This window comes from Crocodylus porosus, unplaced genomic scaffold (assembly GCF_001723895.1).
Source record: "Crocodylus porosus isolate Cpor-Errol unplaced genomic scaffold, CroPor_comp1, whole genome shotgun sequence".
In the NCBI taxonomy this organism is placed as follows: domain Eukaryota; kingdom Metazoa; phylum Chordata; order Crocodylia; family Crocodylidae; genus Crocodylus; species Crocodylus porosus.
In genome coordinates, this window is record NW_017728943.1 from 130,660,978 (window position 1) to 130,680,965 (window position 19,988).

Sequence of the window (19,988 nt, forward strand, 5' to 3'; positions counted from 1 at the left end):
CTCCGCCTTGGCCTTCCTGACTGCCTCCCTGCATCCCCAAGCAACCGCAGTATAATCCTCCCTGGTGATGGCCCCTCCTTTCCATTTTCAAAACCAAGTTAGACAGAACTTTGATTGAAATGATTCAGTCAGAGATGATCTCACTCTGAGCAGAGGCTGACCTAATTGAGGTCCCTTCCAGCCCTACTGCCCTATGATCCTATGTAAAAGACAAAAATGTGATAAGGACAAATCATTATGCATTCCTCCACCTCTTATATAAAGACAATTTAAGCAAGGAAGCACTAGCAAGAAGGTAACTGGTGTGTGATCTTTGTACGTGTTTTATAGGAGTTACGTAGGTAGTAGCAGATGTTCATTTCTAATGACTGCCATCCATGCCTCTATTTGCTCATTTGTTTAATCAAACCAGCATTTGTTTTGGACATGGATTTTGAACTTTGCCCAGTACTGCCTCGTTTCATCCCACAAGCAGCTTTGTCACACAAAGAGCACACCCACATCCATGTAATATTAAATAAAGTTGTATAATTGGCCTTCTATGTCTCTTCATCAGGAACAACTCATGATAAAGCCTTTTCATTTTCAAACACTCAAATGCCATCATCTTTAATCTGTGAAAAATATTCTTTTTGGTTAACTAATTGTGTCTTAAAAGAGCCAAGGTGATTGCTACCCCTGGATACACCCTTCTTAGGTGAAGAGAGTCAGGGAAAATTACATACCTCTTCCAGTGATGAGGACTGCATATGAAATTTTTGATCTAATGCAGCAAATGTAGCATGTTGACATAAACAGTCAAGATTTAGCTGTGCCTTATATCCTATGTACTGGTACTGAGGACTGAGGGATCATGGGACATACCTTCCTGTAATTTGCAGACGGTGGAAATGCCCAGCTGCTGAAAGCGAATCTCTTGGTGGGTGAGAAAATTCATTAGGTAGTACTGAATCTCTGTAATGTGGTATTTCAGCAGAGACCTCACCTTTTCTACAACAAAGGGCAAGGGACCAGAAGAACAAAGGGAAACAATTAAAACATTTATTTGTAATTGATTTTGTAGGGCAATGTCTGAAACCAAGCTAAGCATGTGATGCCATTTCAAAATGTTATCATTACTGGCTCAGTGCTCCTTTTCCCAGTACATGCTCTATTCTAATTGGACAATAAAAGGGCCTCCTCATGTTATGAACCATCACTGTCATGGATATTTCAGCTAAATTGCATGCATGATTTCTGCTGAAAAAGTTGCTGCAATGGGAGGGTAATAGTTATGTTTTATACCCACCCACCTCTTTGTCTATCCTGTTTAAGGACTTTCATCACATTGCTAGATGGCTAAAGCACAAGACTAAGCACTAGAACAGAGATAGACAAAATACAGCCTGCAGGCTGGATTTGGCCCACCAGTTGATTGTATCCTGCCTACAGCTGCTCCCACAGTGTTCTGCATGGGGCTGAGCCCTGCCTGGAGCATCCCGTGCTGTGCTCCTGCCTGTATCCACCCCATGTCAGCCAACAGCACTGTCCCAGCCCCAACCAGCGCACACAGCTTCCCAGCAGGGTTGCTCCAGCTGCTGCTGCAGCCACCAAAGCACTCCAGGCAGCAGGTAGTGTGGGAGAGTGGAGGCCACCGTGAGGGTGTGTCAGGCACAATGTGCCCAGCTGGGCAGCTCCTGCCTCAGTATAGGGGGCTCCAGCTTCCAGCTGCCTTCCACCTACTCTGCCCACCCAGCATGATGAGTAGCCAGCTGCAGGTGGCTGGATGGGCGGATTGCAGCCTTGCCAGGAAGCTATGGCTGGTGCAGGCAAGAGCGGGCTGCCCTGGGTGGGATTGGCCGGGGCTTAGTTCTATGAGAAGCACCACAAAGGTAGCCCGGGTCAGATGGGATGGGAAGCAAACCACATCTGCGCTGCCCAGGCAAGCTCTGCTGCATGCACCCCTTGGCCCCCTGCTTCCTTCCTCCCTCCCCTCACCCTCAGCTGGCTCCCAGGACCTAATGTACAGGCAGCCCCCTACACACATGGTCACCCCTGCCACACACACAATATACATGAGTAAGACTTTATTTTGAGCTTCTATGTCTCTATAGACACTACTAAAAAAAACCCCCAAAACAAATCAGGACAAAAATTATTTTTTGAAATAAAATTGTTGTATGTTGTATGTTACAGTAGATGTTTGATTTTTTAATATGTGATTTGTTTTTTATCTACAGTTTGTTAAAATTATATATTCTGAAAGATTTTATGTGTGCAGGCCTTGGCAGCTCACCAAAACTTGTTAAGTGTCCCACCAGCTGAAATAATTGCCCACCCCTGCATTAGACTCTCAGCTGGTATACACCGGGATAGTCCTGTAAATTAAACATAGGAATCAGTATAATGAGTTGTAGCTCTAGCTCTGCCTTGGCTTCTCTATTTCAGCAAATCAAGTTCTCTAAGCTGAAGTGCCCTTATCTGTAAAATGGGAGCAGCAATACTCTCATGTCTTCATAAAGTGATGGGAGGCTACGTTATACTGATGACGAGTTTCTGAGATAAGATGAAAGATGCTATAGAAATACTAATCTCTCTGGTGACTGAAGGCTGAAAAAACTCAGACTTGACATTTCACTTTCAGTGCATCTATGAATGTGTTGAAAATGCAATTAAATTCCATTCATAGCACTTACCATGACATACCACATGCTGGATAATGGACGCAGCTTGAAATGAGGGCTCTGTATGTTGCAGTTGGCCAGCTAGTTTCACTAAGCATTTTATTAGGGATTCATCCATCCACTGTAGCATGTGTAAGACAGATCCTTCTGGGAGATAGGAAGGGATAAAAAGGCTGAATGACAGAGCAGGCAAAAAGCCATAGAGTCAGATCTTATTGCACTTACTAGGCAACTAAGTGTGAGCCTACTCCATGCAGCTTGAGTCTCTGAAAAAGTGTACACAAATGGTGGTTGGCTCCCCTTCCTGTTATTTGTGACAGTCTTCACAGTAAAGTGATGGTGTGTTACAAAAGTAGGTGTGATGACTTTTTTTTTCCCCAGGGCCTCAGCTACCAGGTCCACTCAGGCACCTAAAAGGTGGAACAGGATCTGCTTCATTGGGTGTGTCTACATGTTACCCGATGGCAACATAGAGATGCACTACATCACCATATGGTGTGCTATGGCAGCGTAGCAATCATGCAGGTCTACATGTGATACCCAGCCATGTCACCATAGCAGCGCACTCCCCCAGTATAGTATGCCGCAATGTAGTGGCAAAATCTAACTCTGTGTTGTGTGCATGGTGCAGTAACCATTTGTACTGAAGCTTTAGTACTTCCAAAAGTACTGAAGAGGATCCTGTTCCACCTTATAGGTGCCGGAGTGGACCTGGTAGCAGAGGCCCTGAAAAAAAAAAGCACACCTACTTCCAAAAGAAAGTACAAAATCACAGAGCTGTAGCAACATTACTGTCTGGCAACATGTAGATGCGTCCATTGTGTTGAAACAGGAAAGCCCTTTGCACAGCTGGAGGAGCAGAAAGCACACAGAACTTTGGGTTCCAGGTCCTACGGTGCCAAGTCAGATCCTCAGGTTGTGAACTCAATGAAATTTGCTTGAAGAGTCAGAAAGGCTAATCACTTTTATAATGGAAGTCCGAACACTGAGTGTCAGGCTGTGGCCTTGACACTTGGGCTGTCGCTCACCCCAGTCTGTCACCTCCTCAGCTGAGCATTAAGGTGGGCATAGGTAGTCACAACCTCATATCTGGGCCTAGCCATGTGCCCACTCCATGCAACTGGAGTGGCTTCAGCCAGGGTCAGCTGACCCTTGACACCTTCCTATAAAAACCCCTGAGCCAAAAGAGGAAGCGTCTGGGCAACAAGGCTCAATGTTGTACCCAGGCTGCCTCACTCTGGGTTTGTGCCTCTGACAGATTCTCTGGCTACCTGACCCACCTTACCCACAGACCTTGAGTTTGACCTGACCCTTGGCTCCCTAACTTGACTCTGGTTTCATCTCCCAGATACCCGACCTGGCTAGTCTCTTGACCCCATGCTCTGTCCAACCCTCTAGATCTCTGACTTGGTTCCCCAGATGGATCGTCTAACCTCCTGGCTCTCTTACACTTGAATTCTGCATACCTTCCTCAGACTTTGATTGCTTTTTCTGACCCTGGGTAACCCCCACTACATGGCCACCCACAACCCATCATGACACTGAGCCATTCTATGAAATCCAAAAGCCACTTTGATCTGGTGGTCTCAACTGATCCTGTCATCACTGGACCCAAGTCCACTTCATTAAACTAACCAACATAAATCACTGCCCTTGCTGGTAATTGCAGCAAGAAGGCAACAGATAGAGTGGTCCTAAGCCAGGCATAGTCTTTTACCTACCCCAGATAGTGGATGAGGCACATTGTGGCAGGGACAAATCTAGAGGAGATGCAAAGGGGCGCAGTCACACCCTATTTGCCTATGCAGGACACGTGTGGTGAGATCTCTGAGTTCACTGGTTTGCCATCTTGGTTCCTGCTAGAATTGGCACCTTGGCATGGCTCCAGAACCCAGACGCCACCACCTCTCACCTCTTTTTCCCTGGCAACAAATTCAACAGTGGGCAAGGGGGCAAGCACTGGCAGTGTTCACTCCTTGGGTTCTGGAGTCAGGCCAAAGTAGGAGCTGTGCCAACAAGTGATTGTGTCCTGCTGATGGAGTTTGGGTCTCCAGTGCAGTCAGTTCTGAACCCTTTACAATATGAAATCACTGCACAAAAAAACTACAATGGAAAAAGGAAAGCAAGTTTACATTTGGGCCTTTTCGGGTTTTTTTCTAAGTTGCCCTCACCTGCTATAAGATTAATTCAGTACTATCAGAGAGATATTACACATAAAAGTGGCTAAACCATCTACCAGAAAAAGGTTAGGCAAAATGAATTTTGATTAGGGCAGTTTAAAGCTTAAATAGTTCAAAAGGAAAGCCTTCAAACAATTAGGTCTGTTTATCGTATCAGTGCAGTAGATCTAATTTTACTCTCATCATAGTTAATCGTAAAACTCCCTTTTGCTTTAAAGAGAAAAAAATTGGGCCCACTGTGTGTGTGGATGCTCACCTATGTTTGCTCAGTCCTTATCATCAGTAATGAAATATGTGTGCACACTGAGAGATTAAGCTGCTTACTGTGTAATTGCTCCCCTACCATGCTTTGCAAGCTCAGCAAGACAAGCTATCACATAATGAAGAGGTTCTTCTTGAACATCAGGAGAGAGAATGGTATAGAGGAGTCCTTCAAAACAGGAGCTTTCCATGATTCTCTATACCAAAAAAAGAAAGAAAGATAATATTTAGTACTTATATGGTGCTTTGTACTTTCCAAGAAGGTTAGAAATATGTACTAATTCATAGGTGTACTGAGGATCAAATAGACCAGTGGTTAAAATAGCCCCTGGGCTTACTAAGAATAGAACAAGATGTGTTGGGAACACCAAATTCTGTTGGGAATGAAGAAACTAATTCCACAGCTCAGAGTTTTCAGGAATTATCCTGATTTCAAATAAACAATCAGATAACTCACAATGTTTTTAAGATTTTCCTATGACCTCAGATGTCTTGTAAGGTCACAAAATATCGTGATATGGGTCTTTGTGTCTGTCTGTGCTTAACAACAATGTCAGCAAGTGCTGATACTTTGACACAGAGCCGAAGTGTTGCATACTGCATGCTGTGTGGTACGGATTACTTCCCTCAGAATTGCCGCTAAATGTCTGACAATTTTTTGGCATTCAAATGCACAAGACAGCTGAGATGTAGTTTCATTACAGCAATCAGCAAGGGATAGGCACCATTATGTTGCCAAACCTTGCAATGTCATATCAGCTTGCGAAGTGTTTACACAGTGTTGTGCATCTACAACCTTTTGGTAAAACACATGGAAAATATAGTTTTAAAAACTTCATGATGTTTTTATTCAGCCATCCAGCATTAGCTCCAGCATCATAACTATGGTATGTCCACTGAAGTTAAAGAAAAACCTGAAATACTGAAGAAACATTGGCATTTTATGTCACTTGTTAATATATTTTTTGGTTTTCTTTTTTTTAATCTTTAATGCACATCACTTGGCGGTACTGTGCACAGGACTTTCTAGCCAAAAGCCATGACATTGTATGCCCCAGTTTACTCATGGATCTGGATAAGTCATCAGACTTCAACACCTGGAAGCAATTTGAGGAAGAGCCACTCCAAACAGCAGTTCCTTGTCAGGTTTGATGTGTCCCCTGGTAGGTCTGAACTGTAAAAGGAATTGAGGTCCCCCCACTCAGAAGCTAAAAAAGAAAGTAGCCAAATACATTGCTGAACTTAAATCAATGATGCAAGGGAGAATTGTGGTGAGTTGACAGGTGTTTGCATCAGTTAACCTTGTAGCCAAAATTTGAAGATAATGACCTACATTTAGGTCACTATCACAATTTAAGCTAAATTTATGCTACAAGGTAGGAGGTGAAGCCCAGGACTTTCATGATAGCATTCTCTGAAATGCTTCCAGTACCACGCACAGGGCCAGTTAGGCAGGCAGAGCTTCAGAGTAGAGAACTGGGTGACCTTTGGAATAGGGGGAGTCTGTGATGGTCTCTACCTGAGCCAAAATGGTACCAAACTGCTGACACATAATATTAAAAAAGGTGGTAGAACAGCTTTTAGACTAAAAATGGGGAGAAATCTGACAGGTGCAGAACAGCACCTGGTTGACACACCCTATAGAGATGAAGCAATAAAAATGAGGATAAGAAACAGGGAAAAGACAAGCACAGGCAAATACCTTTAACGGTTATAAAGTCACAAAGAAGCCAACCAGTAATCGGCCAAGCCAATAAAAAAGTACACGTGCTTTTATACTAGTGCCAGAAGTCTAAGATCAACTGTCAGGGAACTAGCAGTAAATAATGATATTCACATAATAGGTATCTGTGAAACATAGTGGAATACGAAAAATACTATAATAACAAGATGCAAATTATACAGGAATGATAGCATAGGATATATGGGTGGGGAAGTGGCACTCTACATCAAAGACTTCCTCAAATCAAATAGTGTTGATTTTTGACCTGATAAAAGACGTACTATAGAAACTCTTTGATAGAAATTCTAGGTTGCAATAGAAAAAAAGTATGTCTGGGAATATACAATTGACCCCCGACCAGAAAACCCAGTAGTAATGGGTGACTTCAACTATCCACAAATAGACTGAGTTTATCTAACATCAGGCTGTGATTTAGAGACCAAATTTCTTGAAGTTATAAAAGGCTGCCTCTTGGAGTAGTTAATCCTACCAGAAGAAAGGCCATCCTAAGTAGTGCACTAGATTTGTTGCAAAGGGTAAATGTTAGTGAGCTGCTCTGCAATAGTGACCACAGTGCAGTTGGGTTTGACATCTATGTAGGATGGGAGAAAAGTAGAAAATCTACCACAGTAGTCTTTAATTTTAAAAAGGGAGACTACACCAAAATAAGAAAGCTAGTTAGACAGAAGTTAAAAGCCCCTAAGGGGATGAAGAATGTGCAAACAGCATGGGAACTGCTAAAGAACACCATATTAGAGGCACAGAACAGATGCATTACCACAAATCAGAACAAGAGAAAATGAACCATGGTTTAATGACAGAGCTGCAGAGGTAAGAACCACAAGAAAGGATTCTTTCAAAAAGTGAGAGTCAAATTCTAACAAGGAAAATAAAAAAGAGCAAAAACGGTGGCAAATCTGTTACCTCTCAGCTCCATATTGTTGGGGAACCCTGACACAGGATGCAGCTTGTCTGACTCATGAAGAATTCCCCCCATCCTCTTCCTAAACAAAAACTGATTACAAAAGACAATGAAGATGCAGTGGGAGACACACCTAAAGCCCTCCAGATAAGGGTGACAAAAGTGAAACAACTGCCCTAGGTCTCATTTGCATCCAAGATAGAACCAGATGACAATTCATTTACATGGGAGATGGAGAACAGAAAGCCCAAAGCAAAGACTGCAGTGAATTCTGGGATCAGAAAAGCAGGGAAGCACTGCATGATGAGGAATTTGTGCTCCAAATGCTAATTAACCCACATTTACACACACCCAGCTCAGCACTTATCAGACCAATTCTCCACCCCCACCCCACACACACCTCATCTAACTAGAACTAAGCAGATGTAAAGTTTACTAGGCATCTTGGGCTGTACATTCCCTGCTCCCACTATGGGAGGCCTATTTAAACTTGACTGACTAAAACTCAGTTGCCAGGTTAGCGAATGCTGAGGCAAGAAACCAAGTCAGAGGGGGTATGGGCAACATTTGAACAAAGGTAAAGGGCTCATCACAGTGTCCAGCCCATTGGAGCCCTGCCCACAAGCGTTGTGATACTTTTCCCAGGATGACTGGTGGGAGTCCTCCCCACAAAAGTTTATGAAAAGTCATGCTAAGCTGAGGCTTGTTCACAGCAGGTAAAAATAAAAAACCCTGACGCTGCAAGCTATCTATTGTTTCTGAAGAAACAATGAGGTATCCCATCCAGTATATCTGCTATCCATAGGAATTTCAAGCTGGCTCCTAAGTGTCTGGTTACTCCTTAACCTTATGTTTTTCCTGGTTATTGATCAGTTTCTTGAGATGTTCCAAACCAGATAACCTTTTGTCAATAGAAAAGACAATTATTTACACGATTAAAAGAATGCTTTGAAGAAGCTGAACTGAGGGTATAAAAATCTGTAAAAAAAGAAGCAAAGTTGTGCTTCAAGAGAAGAAATCTCTCTGACATCATCTGCTGTTGTTCTTGAGAAGCTGGAAGAAACAGATCGTCTCCCTTCAAGGATTGTGCTAAGAACCTGTCAGCATTGAAACCCGAGTGCCTCAGACTGGTAAGATCCCAGCTTTCACTCTCTCTCTCTTTTCTCTTCTCTCTCTAGCATAGATTTCTGAACCTGAACTGTATTAGTTAAGCTTGAGCTAAGTTTCCCCAAATACTTGGTGAAACCAGGGTAGCATTGTAATTGTTTCTGTTTGTTTTCCTTTGCATGTCTATTATTACTAGTACCATTATATATTTCATATACTTAGCAATAAATAACTTTTATAGTCAAACTGGTAGTAACTGGGTGTATGTTTCCTTCTCTGCTTTCCTTCCCCACTTGCTCTGCAGTGACGCTGCTTTTACCTAAGCTAAAGATCCTTGTGAAGTCCAAAAATACTGTGGGGTCTTTTCATCAAGAGGCTAAAGCTTGGGACATGTCGAGTTTGAAACACATAAGGGGATCAGCTTGTACAGGCTGATTGACCCAGTTCGGCTCAGACATGCCCTAATGAACTGAATGCTGGTCCGTGAGGGTGTCAGCTGGACATCCAGCCGGATTCAGAGGTATGCTGTGTACTTATGTCTGACTGCAGTTTATTGTTGCTCTGATGAACTGATTCTGGGCATATGAGGGTGTCAGCCTGTCCATGCTGATCAACCCGGCCGGGTCAGGTGTGTCACGTTAGTCTGTGTGTGTTTGTGGGTACGACTGATTTGGTGACTGGAGGAACCCAGCCCCATTGAAACTGAGTCCTTCAAGATAGCTCCATTGGGGATGAGGGCTTGCAGAAGGGAGAGATACAGCTCTGTATAGAAACACAAGTAACACAAGCAGCATATTGATAGAATTACAAAGACCCTAGAAATGTATCCCTAATAAATGAGCACACCACCAAAGTAATGGGCAAATCTGGTAACAAATCAGATGTAAAACTGTAATACGACAAGCTAGAAAGAATTTGAGAAACTTGTTAGAGACACAAAAGATAACAATAAAACTTTTGTTAAGTACATTAGAAGCCAAAGACCTGCCACGGAGTCAGTTGGGCCTTTGGATGATCAGGGTATAAATGGGGCAAGAAACTAAATGCATTTTTTGCATCTATCCAATATTTTAAAAAGGCTGTAAAGGTGATGCAGGGAGCTACAGGCCAGTGACCTTACCTTCTGGAAAACTGGTGAAAACAATAATAAGAAAAGAATTGCTCAGCACATGGATGAACATGACTTGCTGAGGAAGAATCAATGTGGTTTTGTCAAAGGGAGATCATGCTTCACCAACCTACTAGAGTTTTTTGAGGATGTCAATAAGCAGGTGGATCAGGGTGATCCAGTTGACATAGTATATTTCTGGACTTCCAAAAAGCCTTTGACAAGTTCCCCCATCAGAGGGTCTTACTAATTAAATTAGGTGGTCATGAGATTATAGGAAATGCCCACTTTTGGATTAGAAATTAGCTTTAAGATAGAAAGCAAAGAGTGAGTATAAATGGTCAGTTTTCAGGATGAAAAGTAGTAAACAGCGGGGCCCCCAGGGATCTGTGTTGGGACTCGTGGTGTTTAACATATTTGTAAATGATCTGACAAACGGGGTGAGTAGCAAGGTGGCCAGATTTGTGAATGACACAGAATTATTCAAAGCAGTAAAGACTAAGGCGGGCTCTGAAAAATACAGAAGGAACTGGCACTATTGAGCAAATAGATAACTAAATGGCAGATTAAATTCAAGATAGATGATTGTAAAGTGATGCTTCTGGGCAAAAATAACCCAAACTATACCTACACTATGATGGGCTCTACAGTAATTGTTACAGCTGTTACTACAAAGCAAAGAGATCTGGGAATCATTGTGGACAGTTCATTAAAAATATTGACTCAGTGCTCAGCTTCAGTTGTCAAAAAGGTAAACAAAATGTTAGGGATTATTATGAAGGGAATTGTAAACAAAATGGAAAGTATCATCATGCCCCTTTATAAATCTATGGTGTGTCCACACTTTGAATACTCTGCCCAGTTCTGGTCCCCACACCTCAAAAAAGGATCTAGAAGAATTAGAGAAGGTACAGAAAAGAGCAACAAGGTTGACTAGTGGTATGGAGGGGCTTCCATATGAAGAGAAACTAAAGATTCATAGATTCATAGACATTAGGGCTGAAAGGGACCTTGAAGATCATCAAGTCCAGTCCCCTGCCCCAGGGGCAGGAAGTCAGCTAGGGTCAAAGGATCCCAGCAAAATAAACATCCAAACATTTCTTGAAAGAGTCCAGTGTAGGTACCTGCACCACTTCTGGAAGGAGTCTATTCCAGGCCTTGGGGGCTCGGACAGTAAAGAAGTTTTACCTTATGTCCAGCCTAAAACAGTCACAGAGGAGTTTATGACTGTTGGTCCTTGTTATCCCTTGGGGTGCTCTGGTGAACAGGCATTCCCCCAGATCCTGATGCACAACACTTACATACTTATAGGCAGCCACCAGATCCCCCATGACCTTGCATTTTTCCAAGCTGAAGAGTCCCATGGCTCTCAGCCTCTCATCATAAGACCTATTCTCTTCTCCTCTGATCATGCATGTGGCTCTCCTCTGGACTCTCTTAAGTTTCTCAACATCCTTCTTGAATTGTGGAGCCCAGAATTGGATGCAGTACTCCAGCTGTGGCCTCACCAAGGCCGAGTACAGCAGGAGGATGACATCCTGGGATTTACTTGAGAAGCATCTATGCCAGAGTTTTGTTTGCCTTACAAGATGCATTGGTGGCTCATGTTCATCTTGTGGTCAATCATGACCCACCAAGTCTCTTTCAGCTGTGGTGCTAGTGAGCATGCTGCGGGTTTATTTTCCCCGAGGTGGAGTACCTTGCATTTTTCAGTATTGAACGTCATCAAGTTTATATCCACCCACTTACTAAGTTTATCCAAGTCAGCCTGGATCACTAGCCTGTCCTCAGCTGTGGATGCTTTGCCCCAAAATTTAGTGTCATCAGCAAACTTGGCCAGCGTGCTTCTGACACCAATGTCCACATCATTGATAAAGATGTTGAAGAGAACTGGTCCAAGGACAGAGCCTTCAGGGACACCACTGGTCATGGAGCACCATAATGATTCACATCCATCAACTACTACTTTCTGGGTCCGACCTCAGAGCCAATTTCCCAGCCATCGGACTATGGTGTAGCTGAGGCCACATTTGGTCAATTTTTGCATAAGGAGATCATGGGACACCAAATCAAAGGCTTTTTTAAAGTCCAGATATATGATGTCAATTTCTTCTCCCTTGTCCAGGTGATATGTCAGCTGGTCATAGAAGGAGATGAGATTGGTTAAAAAAGACCTACCCATGACAAACCCGTGCTGGCTGTCCCTCAGGATGTTGCCATCAGCCAGCTTATCAAGAATGGTCTTGTAACAGGGATAATGTGCTGGAGCCTTTCTGTTGGTGGCTCCGCCTTCCTGTCTTGGGCTAACTGCCTGCTTACTCGCCTGCCATGCCTTGATCTTGATTGATTGAGTGATGTACTTAGCGGGAGGCTGCCCACTTTATATGCCCGGTGTCAGGGGGCGCTATCTGCGGCTCCTTTTCCTCCCCAACACTGCAGCCCAAACCTCGCAGATGGTACTTGACATGGTTTACCCTGTGCCTTGGCCCTCTTCTTTACTTCTGGGGGCCCCCCCACTGCCCTGTCTCGCTCCGGGACTCCTCTCTGCCCCCTGGCTCCAGGGCTCCTCGCTGCCCCTTCTCGCTTTGGGGCTGGGGCCAATGCGCCCCCAAACAATGCTGTGCCCTCTCTGGCGCCAGGAAACTCCACACTACCGTGGCATCCCTCTGAGGCCTCCTCCACCCCTAATAGCCTCACCCAGTCCTCTGGTTAAATAGTAAACACAAAACACAAAACTCCTGGGCTATAATGTAGAGTAAACCGTCTGGTCAAAAACCGACGTTCTGTCCACTACCAGGAAAAATACTCCAACTCAGCCACAACCAGGGGATGCTCCTGCAATCTATCTTCCCCTTTCTCTCCACACTGGCTGAGCTCCCCCCTCCTTGGCCGCCGGAGGGGAACTGCTCTCCTGGCCTTATGCTTGGGCTTAAGAAGGGGCCAAGCCCTGCCCCTTCCTGTCAGCTGATCCCCTTGGTTCCCCTAGCAACCAGCACCTGTGCTGCCCTGGTGACTGGCAGTTGAGCCTCCCCCTTCTTACCAGTAGGGGTCTCTCCTGAGCCATTTCTGCTTTTAGGTGCAGGGCACCCAAGTGCTCTGCGACAGGTCTCTTTGATAATTTTCTCCAAAATCTTACCAGGGATTGAGGTCAAGCTGATTGACCTGTAATTCCCAGAATCTACTTTCTGCCCTTTCTTGAAGATGGGTACTACATTGGCCTTCTTCTAGTCTTCAGGTACTTCACCTGAGCACCATGATTTTTTTTGCCAATGGTTGGGCTATGACATCTGCCAGCCCTTGAGTACTCTAGGGTATAATCTGTCAGGACCAGCAGACTTGAAGATGTCCAGGCTCTCAAGGTGTTCCTTTACAAGGTCTGAACACTCCCATTCCTTTTATCATCTGCACAATCTCTCTTGTACAGGGCATAGCCATCTATACCTGTGGCCCAGTCATAGGTGGAGTCCTACAAGGTCTCCGTTATCCCTGTGAGATCATAGTCTTTCTTGCTGAGCAGGAGGACCAGTTCCTCCTGTTTGCTCCCCAAGCTCCTGGCATTGGTGTACAGACATGCAAGTGTCCCACTGGAAGCCCTAGGCTTCCTTGCAGTCCAAGGCAGACACTGTTCCAGGGCTGGGGTGGGTGTGGATTCCCTTGGGTGCCCTAACCTACTGGTTATGCAGTAGTTGCCTAGTGGGCTTGCACTGGCGGTTATCCACCCATCCCCCGGTGGGCTTAGTTTAAAGCCCGGTTGAGCAGGTCAGCCAGTCTGGCTGAGAAGAGCTTCCTCCTGAGCAGAGTAAAGTGGAGGCTGTCTCTTCCCAGCAGATCACTGCCTCTCTCACCAAAGAGTGGACTGTGATCATGGAAGCCAAAGCCTTCATAACGACACCAGCACCACAGTCTCTGGTTTACTACCTCGATCCTCCTCTCCCTCCTCAGCCCATAGCCCAAAACCAGAAGGATCGAGAAAAACACCACCTATGCCCTTTAAGCCCTATTCCCAAAGCCCTGTAGAGGCTAGGCCTATTCAGTTTAGAAAAGAGATGCTTGAGGGGGGCATGATAAGGGTTTGCAAAATACTAAATGGTGAAGAGAAATTAAATAGGGATTGATTATATACTAGCTCTCACAATACAAGAACTAGGGGTCATAAAATCAAACTAGTGCATAGTAAGTTTGAAACTAAGAAAAGGAAGCTCTTTTTCACACAGTGTGTAATTGAAGTATGGAACTTATTGCCACCAGATGTAGAAGTTGACAGTTTAGCCAGATTCAAAAAGGGCTTGGACAAATTATTTTAGGAAAGGGGCATCAGCAGCTATTGAGCATGGGAGTTAGAGATGCCACTTCTGAATCAGAACTTCCTATACCTTAAATGCTGGAGGCTGCAAGTGAAACAGGAATAGTGGAGGCAGGGGTGCAGAACGGCTACTGGGCAAGAGAGACCTATGGTCTGACCCAGTAAATGGTTATTCTTATGTTCTTACATTCTTATCCAGCCAAGGCAGTTCCCTTCTAAAAGAATGGTTTTGCTATGGAAAAGAGATATGCAGAAGGGATCAAATTTCCCCAGCTTGACTCCAGAGAAGGTGAAATCTCCCAGAGAATCACCTGCTTGAAATTCTGCAGCTGACTGGCTTGTCAGAGGGGAAAGAGTTAGGGGAAGGATCTTTACCATGCACTGTCTGTCTGTAGAAAGGACCAATCTGCCTGATCCCCAGATTGGTCATGAGCATGATCAGGTGATCTTTGGTCACAGAGCATGGAGAATTTGTTTTCCTAAAGATCTGTAAATCCTCTATGCTGTAAGAGTGACTGTGGTTTTAAACTCTCCTATACAAAGCCTGTGTTTCTTACATTACTTGCCAAGTGGTCCCAAAGAGGCACTACATATAGTGGCATTTCATTTTAATCACAGAAAAATGTGCATTTGGGGGAGGAGGGAATTAAATCAGAAAATGTTGGATTTTTTTTTTTTAATCAGGGAAAACCGGGATCACTGGTTATCAGCTAATTAGGAGATTGTAATCAGGATAGGCACCCACTCAAGCAAAATGACCAAAATCTTCAGGATGCGGAAAAAAGGCTACATGAAGGGATGTTCACTGTAGCTCTTTTGGGGGCAAGATGATCACTATTTAGTCTCTGAACCTAGGATCTTTCTGTAAATTGTTTAGTGGGGTATCCATGGTGCTAGAGGAGCCAGATCGATTCAAGACTCCATTGCTTTTCAAATTGAGTCACAACAGAATTTTATTACCTGGTGGAAGAAAAATCACCTTTTACTTTTGCAAAAAGATGTTTGTGTGATTTTGGGCAACTTCTCAGAATGAGCACTGAAGTTGTGACATACTGTCATTAATGTCAAAGGAGTTATGTAAACATTGTCAGCAGAAGAGAAACATATTAGTCTTCATGACAAGTTTTTTCAAAGTGTACATCCCAATTTTTATCGAAATAAAATGACCCTCTATAGATAACACAACATATGCACAGACTACAAATCAGACATTTTGAAATTCAAATCAATCCTCTGTCTTTAAAATACAACCCTGGAAAGTGGGGACAGTCTCTTACTCTTCTTCTCCTGGTTAATGCCCTGGACTGGGATTTGGACACTCAGGATTCACTTCCTACTCATCCATTCTGAGTGACTCAGGCAAGTCACTTAATTTCTCTATGCCCGAGGCTTCCCTGCTATATTTTATATGTGTCTAGAGAGAAGACACAGTTACTCAAATCCTGGGGCTGTATCACTGACTTGTGTGACATTTCTTATTTTCCTTAATATGCAGTGTTGCATGATAGAGGAAACGAGGATGGAAGAAATAGCTTCAAGGGTGGTACATGGGATGCTCCCAACTTGTACCTGGGGTAGTGTTGCCATGAATGTCAGAGGGAGATAGCTCATTAATCCATTGCATATGATTAAAAAAAACCAGAACTTTCTTTTGTGTAACCAGCTCCCACTGGGTAAAGATGTCCCACCTCCCTTATGTAATCTTGTGAAGAAAACTGGTACTCACCTGCATGTTTTGGGGAAGGATCAGGTTTTTAATTATGCAGGTAGCATGACCAACAAGCACTGGGTCTGTTTTATGAGTTAGCAGTAGCCTGCCCAGGATGTTCAGCATCTCTCCACATGTAAGCGTGTCCTGCCAAGAGCAATAAGCTATTCAATCTCCTTCAATAATGACAAGGATAAACCACTTGCCTACACTACAGCACTGACCTGCCCTCAGGAGAATGTCATGGGTAGGACTATCTCAGCTCTGCCAGATAAGCCTTGCTTACGCTTTTAAAAAAACAGCTGCAGGGTAGATGCAGTTTTGTGTTGTAGTTCTCAATTTGTCCTCCATTGACTGCTATCCTTGAGGATATCAGAGACCTCTCCAGAAAACCTGGTGTGCTGTGGGAATTGGGTGAGTCTATGACACTGGCTGATGAAACTCACGGGAACATAAGAGTGAAGCAACCACCTGTGTCATAAAGTCCAATCCCTTGTGATCACAGGTGGCCATGTGATGGCTGAAAGTGTCCATAAGAACATCCACTTTCCCTCCACGCACACCACAGCCACAAAGGATCCCCTAACAACCTATGATAAGCTGAGGAATTCAGGCATTAAAAAAAAAAATCTCAGGGTCCCAAAAGGTTCATGTAGCAGGAGTCCTACTTTCGGAGCCCCTCTGGACGTGTGGCTCCACCCTCCTGCAATGGGCCAACCGCCTGCTTACTCGCCTGCCATACCTTGATCTTACTTGTGATTAATAGATGATTGGAATCAGCGGAAGGCTGCTCATTTTTATGCACCCCGATGACAGGGGGCTCTGTCTGTGGCTCCTTTTTCTCCCCTACACCGCAGCCCAAGCCTCACAGACGGTGCTGGTATGACCTAGCTTGGGCCGTGTTATTATGTCTCGGCCCTTCGTTTGCTCTCAGGGCTCCTCGCTGCCCCTCCTCACTCTCGGGGCTCCTTGCTGCCCCCTAACTCCGGGGCTTCTCGCTGCCCCCTTTAGCTCTGGGGCTTCTTGCTGCCCCCTAGCTCAGAGGCTCCTTACTGCCCCTCCTCACTCTCAGGCTCCTCGCTGCCCCGCTAACTCTGAGGCTTCTCGCTGCCCCCCTAGCTCTGGGCTGGGCCAATGCGCCCCCAAACAAAGCTGCACCCCCTCTGGCACCAGGAGACCCCACGCTATTGTGGAGCTCCTATGAGGCCTCCTCCAACCCCTTATAGCCTCACCCGGTCCTCCGGTTAAAACAGAAAACACAAAACGCAAAGCCCCTGGGCTACAACATAAAAGCTAGACTGTTCTGGTCAAAATATGAATCTCTCCCTATGAGAGAGAGAGAGAGAGATTGAGAGAGAGAGAGAGAGAGAGAGTGCATCAACCCCCAGCAGGAACCAGAGGATGTTCCGACGGTCAGAGTTTTCCCCTTTGTTCTGGCTGAGTTCCTCCTCCCTCGGCTGCCGAAGGGGAACTGCCCTCCTGGCCTTCTGCCTGGGCTTAAAAAGGGCTAAGCTCTGCCCCTTCCTGGCTCTACATTTCCCGGGTTGCTAGGGCAACCAGCAGCTGCACAGTCCTGGTGACTGGCAGCTGCGCTTCCCCCTTCCCGCCACTAGGGGTCTCTCCCGAGCCGTTTCTGCTCTCAGTCGCAGGGCACGACAGCCCACCAGAAGAGAGGTGGAGAGACTCATTAAATACCTTCCTAAGATGAACTCTACTATGTTTGCAATAGCTGTAGTTAACCACAAAGACAACATTTGATTGTGAAGGGGCAGGACTGTGACCAGGAGGGGACAGCAGATCTGGAGGATCATGACAGGGAGAGGATACAATCTTTATATTAGTCAGATAAAGTTACTTTTTTCCATCAGTTTGTGACCAGGCATCATTTTAAATCACATGTCCTGAAAATACTTTCAGAAATTGTGTGTGGGGTGTGTATAGGCTGCTCCCCATGGATGTTTTATGGCCTGTTAGTGAGTTTCTTTCCTGCTGAACTTAAGTCTTCTACAATTTTTACTAATATCAAGGCTTTTCAGGCCCTAACATGAAGTTTGGAATTTCTGGCCAAGTTTCCCCACTCTCAGTATGAGCTAGAGGGCTTCCCATATATATAGGCTTTCAACAGTAGAGACAAATAGTTATTTGGGGGAAAACTGTCACTTCCCACTGACTCCAATAGGCTTTGAACAAAGTATCTGATGACTATGATCATGCTGTAACAAAAAAGGTAATACTTATTTGTTCTTTCAGTCCGTTCTCCTTGAACATTCGACTATGCTTTGTGTAGTCAGCAATGTGCCATGTTCTTCATACTGTTAGAAGCAAAGGCTTGCTAGCGAAAGATGCTTAGCTTTAAAATAACTCTTTAATCCTTTGAACATGCTAAGATGACAGGCATTACTCTGGAGCTTGGGAAATGTCATGATCACTGAAGGAGCATCAAAGGTAGATAGCTTTAAAGCAGTTAAAATGGCACTGTTTCTTGTTTTGTAGGTTAAATGTCAGAAAGTGTATTTTGTCTTCTTATAGATTTGATATTGGTTGCCCCCTTCAGTTCCATCCATTCCAAGCACAATCACAACCAGAAAAAACGCTAAGTAAAATATAAAAATTGACAGATCCAAAGTACAGCACAGTAGTTAAACTCAGGAAACAAGGTCTAATTGAATTCAGATGTCTAAGTTTCACGTGTCTCTGAAGATATTTTATGTGCAGGTATATGCCTGTGCATTTCCATGCTGATACCTTTCCTTCCCTACAAAGACACAGCTCACCTAATCTTAACTAATCAGAAACCATCCAAATAATTATAAAGGCCACTTTGGATATTGTAGTTATAATTCTCCTCTCCCTTCTAACCTGTGTAACTGTTAACTTCAATGGAGCTACTTCTCACTGGCTAAAATTGAAAAGAAACTCAGGTCTTTAATTTGTTTACAGAATCTAAATGCACTTCTACAGTGTATTATGGCTCTGCTGCCAACCCCTCCAATATATTTAATGTACATACATACGTTGGTCACTACTTCATCTTGTAACAGGTGTTGAAATTTTAACTTCAGGTGAAGTCAAATGCCTTGCCTCTGTGGGCAACTGTCAGAGACCCAGTTCTTATCTCCTCTTCAGTTAGGGAAAGCCATGAACGCAGCAATCTCAGAAGGAAGCAAATTAACCGGTTCAGGTAAGTTTTGACCAAACATTTACTGGAAACTCAAACATTTTTTTGAATTTGCAGGAAAAGAGCCTAATCTGCACTAGTCAAAGAAAATATTTGAGCAGCATCTTCATTCATAATTTTAATACCTGATTTTAGTAGTCTGAACTCTTTGGATGAATGGTGCTAGCAAAGGTAAATATTCATCCCCATTTTACAGAACGTGAAACTAAGATGCAGTGGTACTTCAGGCCTGACTCATTCAATCATTTAGGCTCCTTAATGGATGTAGATGCTTAAGTGTGACTGTCTTTCACCTTGCTCGAGTCCCTGAAAAAACTTAAATGATCTACTTCCATAATACACCCTCACCTTGACCTTAAGACTGAGTCACAAAAAGCAGCAAGCTGCTTTTTCAGTTAACTGCATCTGAGTCCTTAGGCCACCTTAGGGGCCTAATAAGTGGAATAGGATCAAGCCCCTTGCATCCAAAGAAAAGTCAGTCAATCTGAGAGCCAGCTGATTTGGCTCCAAGTTCTTACTCCTACTCTAATACAATGATTCTCAGCCAAAGTGCTGCAGCACCCTTGGCTGCCATGCAATACTCTGGAAGTAATGCTAGATGTGAAGAGATAAGCAGATAAGGGAAGCTCAGGTTTATTCCTGCCTGGCTGATCCCCCACCCACACTGCTTGGCCCTCTGCAAGGAGGCAAGTACTGTAATACATACATTAGTTTCTGAAATTAGGTACCACTCAATTTACAGAAGTTGTAGAGAGGTGCGTTGAGTCCAGTGAGGGGTGCCTTGAATCCCAAAAGGTTGAGAACCACTGCACTAATTAACATCATAGAAATCATA

The 19,988-nt window shown here is 44.2% G+C and overlaps 1 protein-coding gene across 2 annotated transcripts in view; it reads right to left on the bottom strand.

The window, feature by feature from the left end:
* The window catches only part of LOC109320196 (vacuolar protein 8-like), a 63,690-nt gene that overhangs the window by 2,171 nt on the left and 41,531 nt on the right, over positions 1-19,988 (bottom strand). For both annotated transcript variants that reach the window (XM_019550202.1, XM_019550201.1), the window contains exons 10-13: positions 15,994-16,122; positions 5,187-5,301; positions 2,676-2,810; positions 865-990 (exon numbers count right to left, since the gene is read on the bottom strand). In XM_019550202.1, the coding sequence (XP_019405747.1) occupies positions 865-990; positions 2,676-2,810; positions 5,187-5,301; positions 15,994-16,122 (505 nt within the window). The remainder of the gene's footprint in view (positions 1-864; positions 991-2,675; positions 2,811-5,186; positions 5,302-15,993; positions 16,123-19,988) is intronic.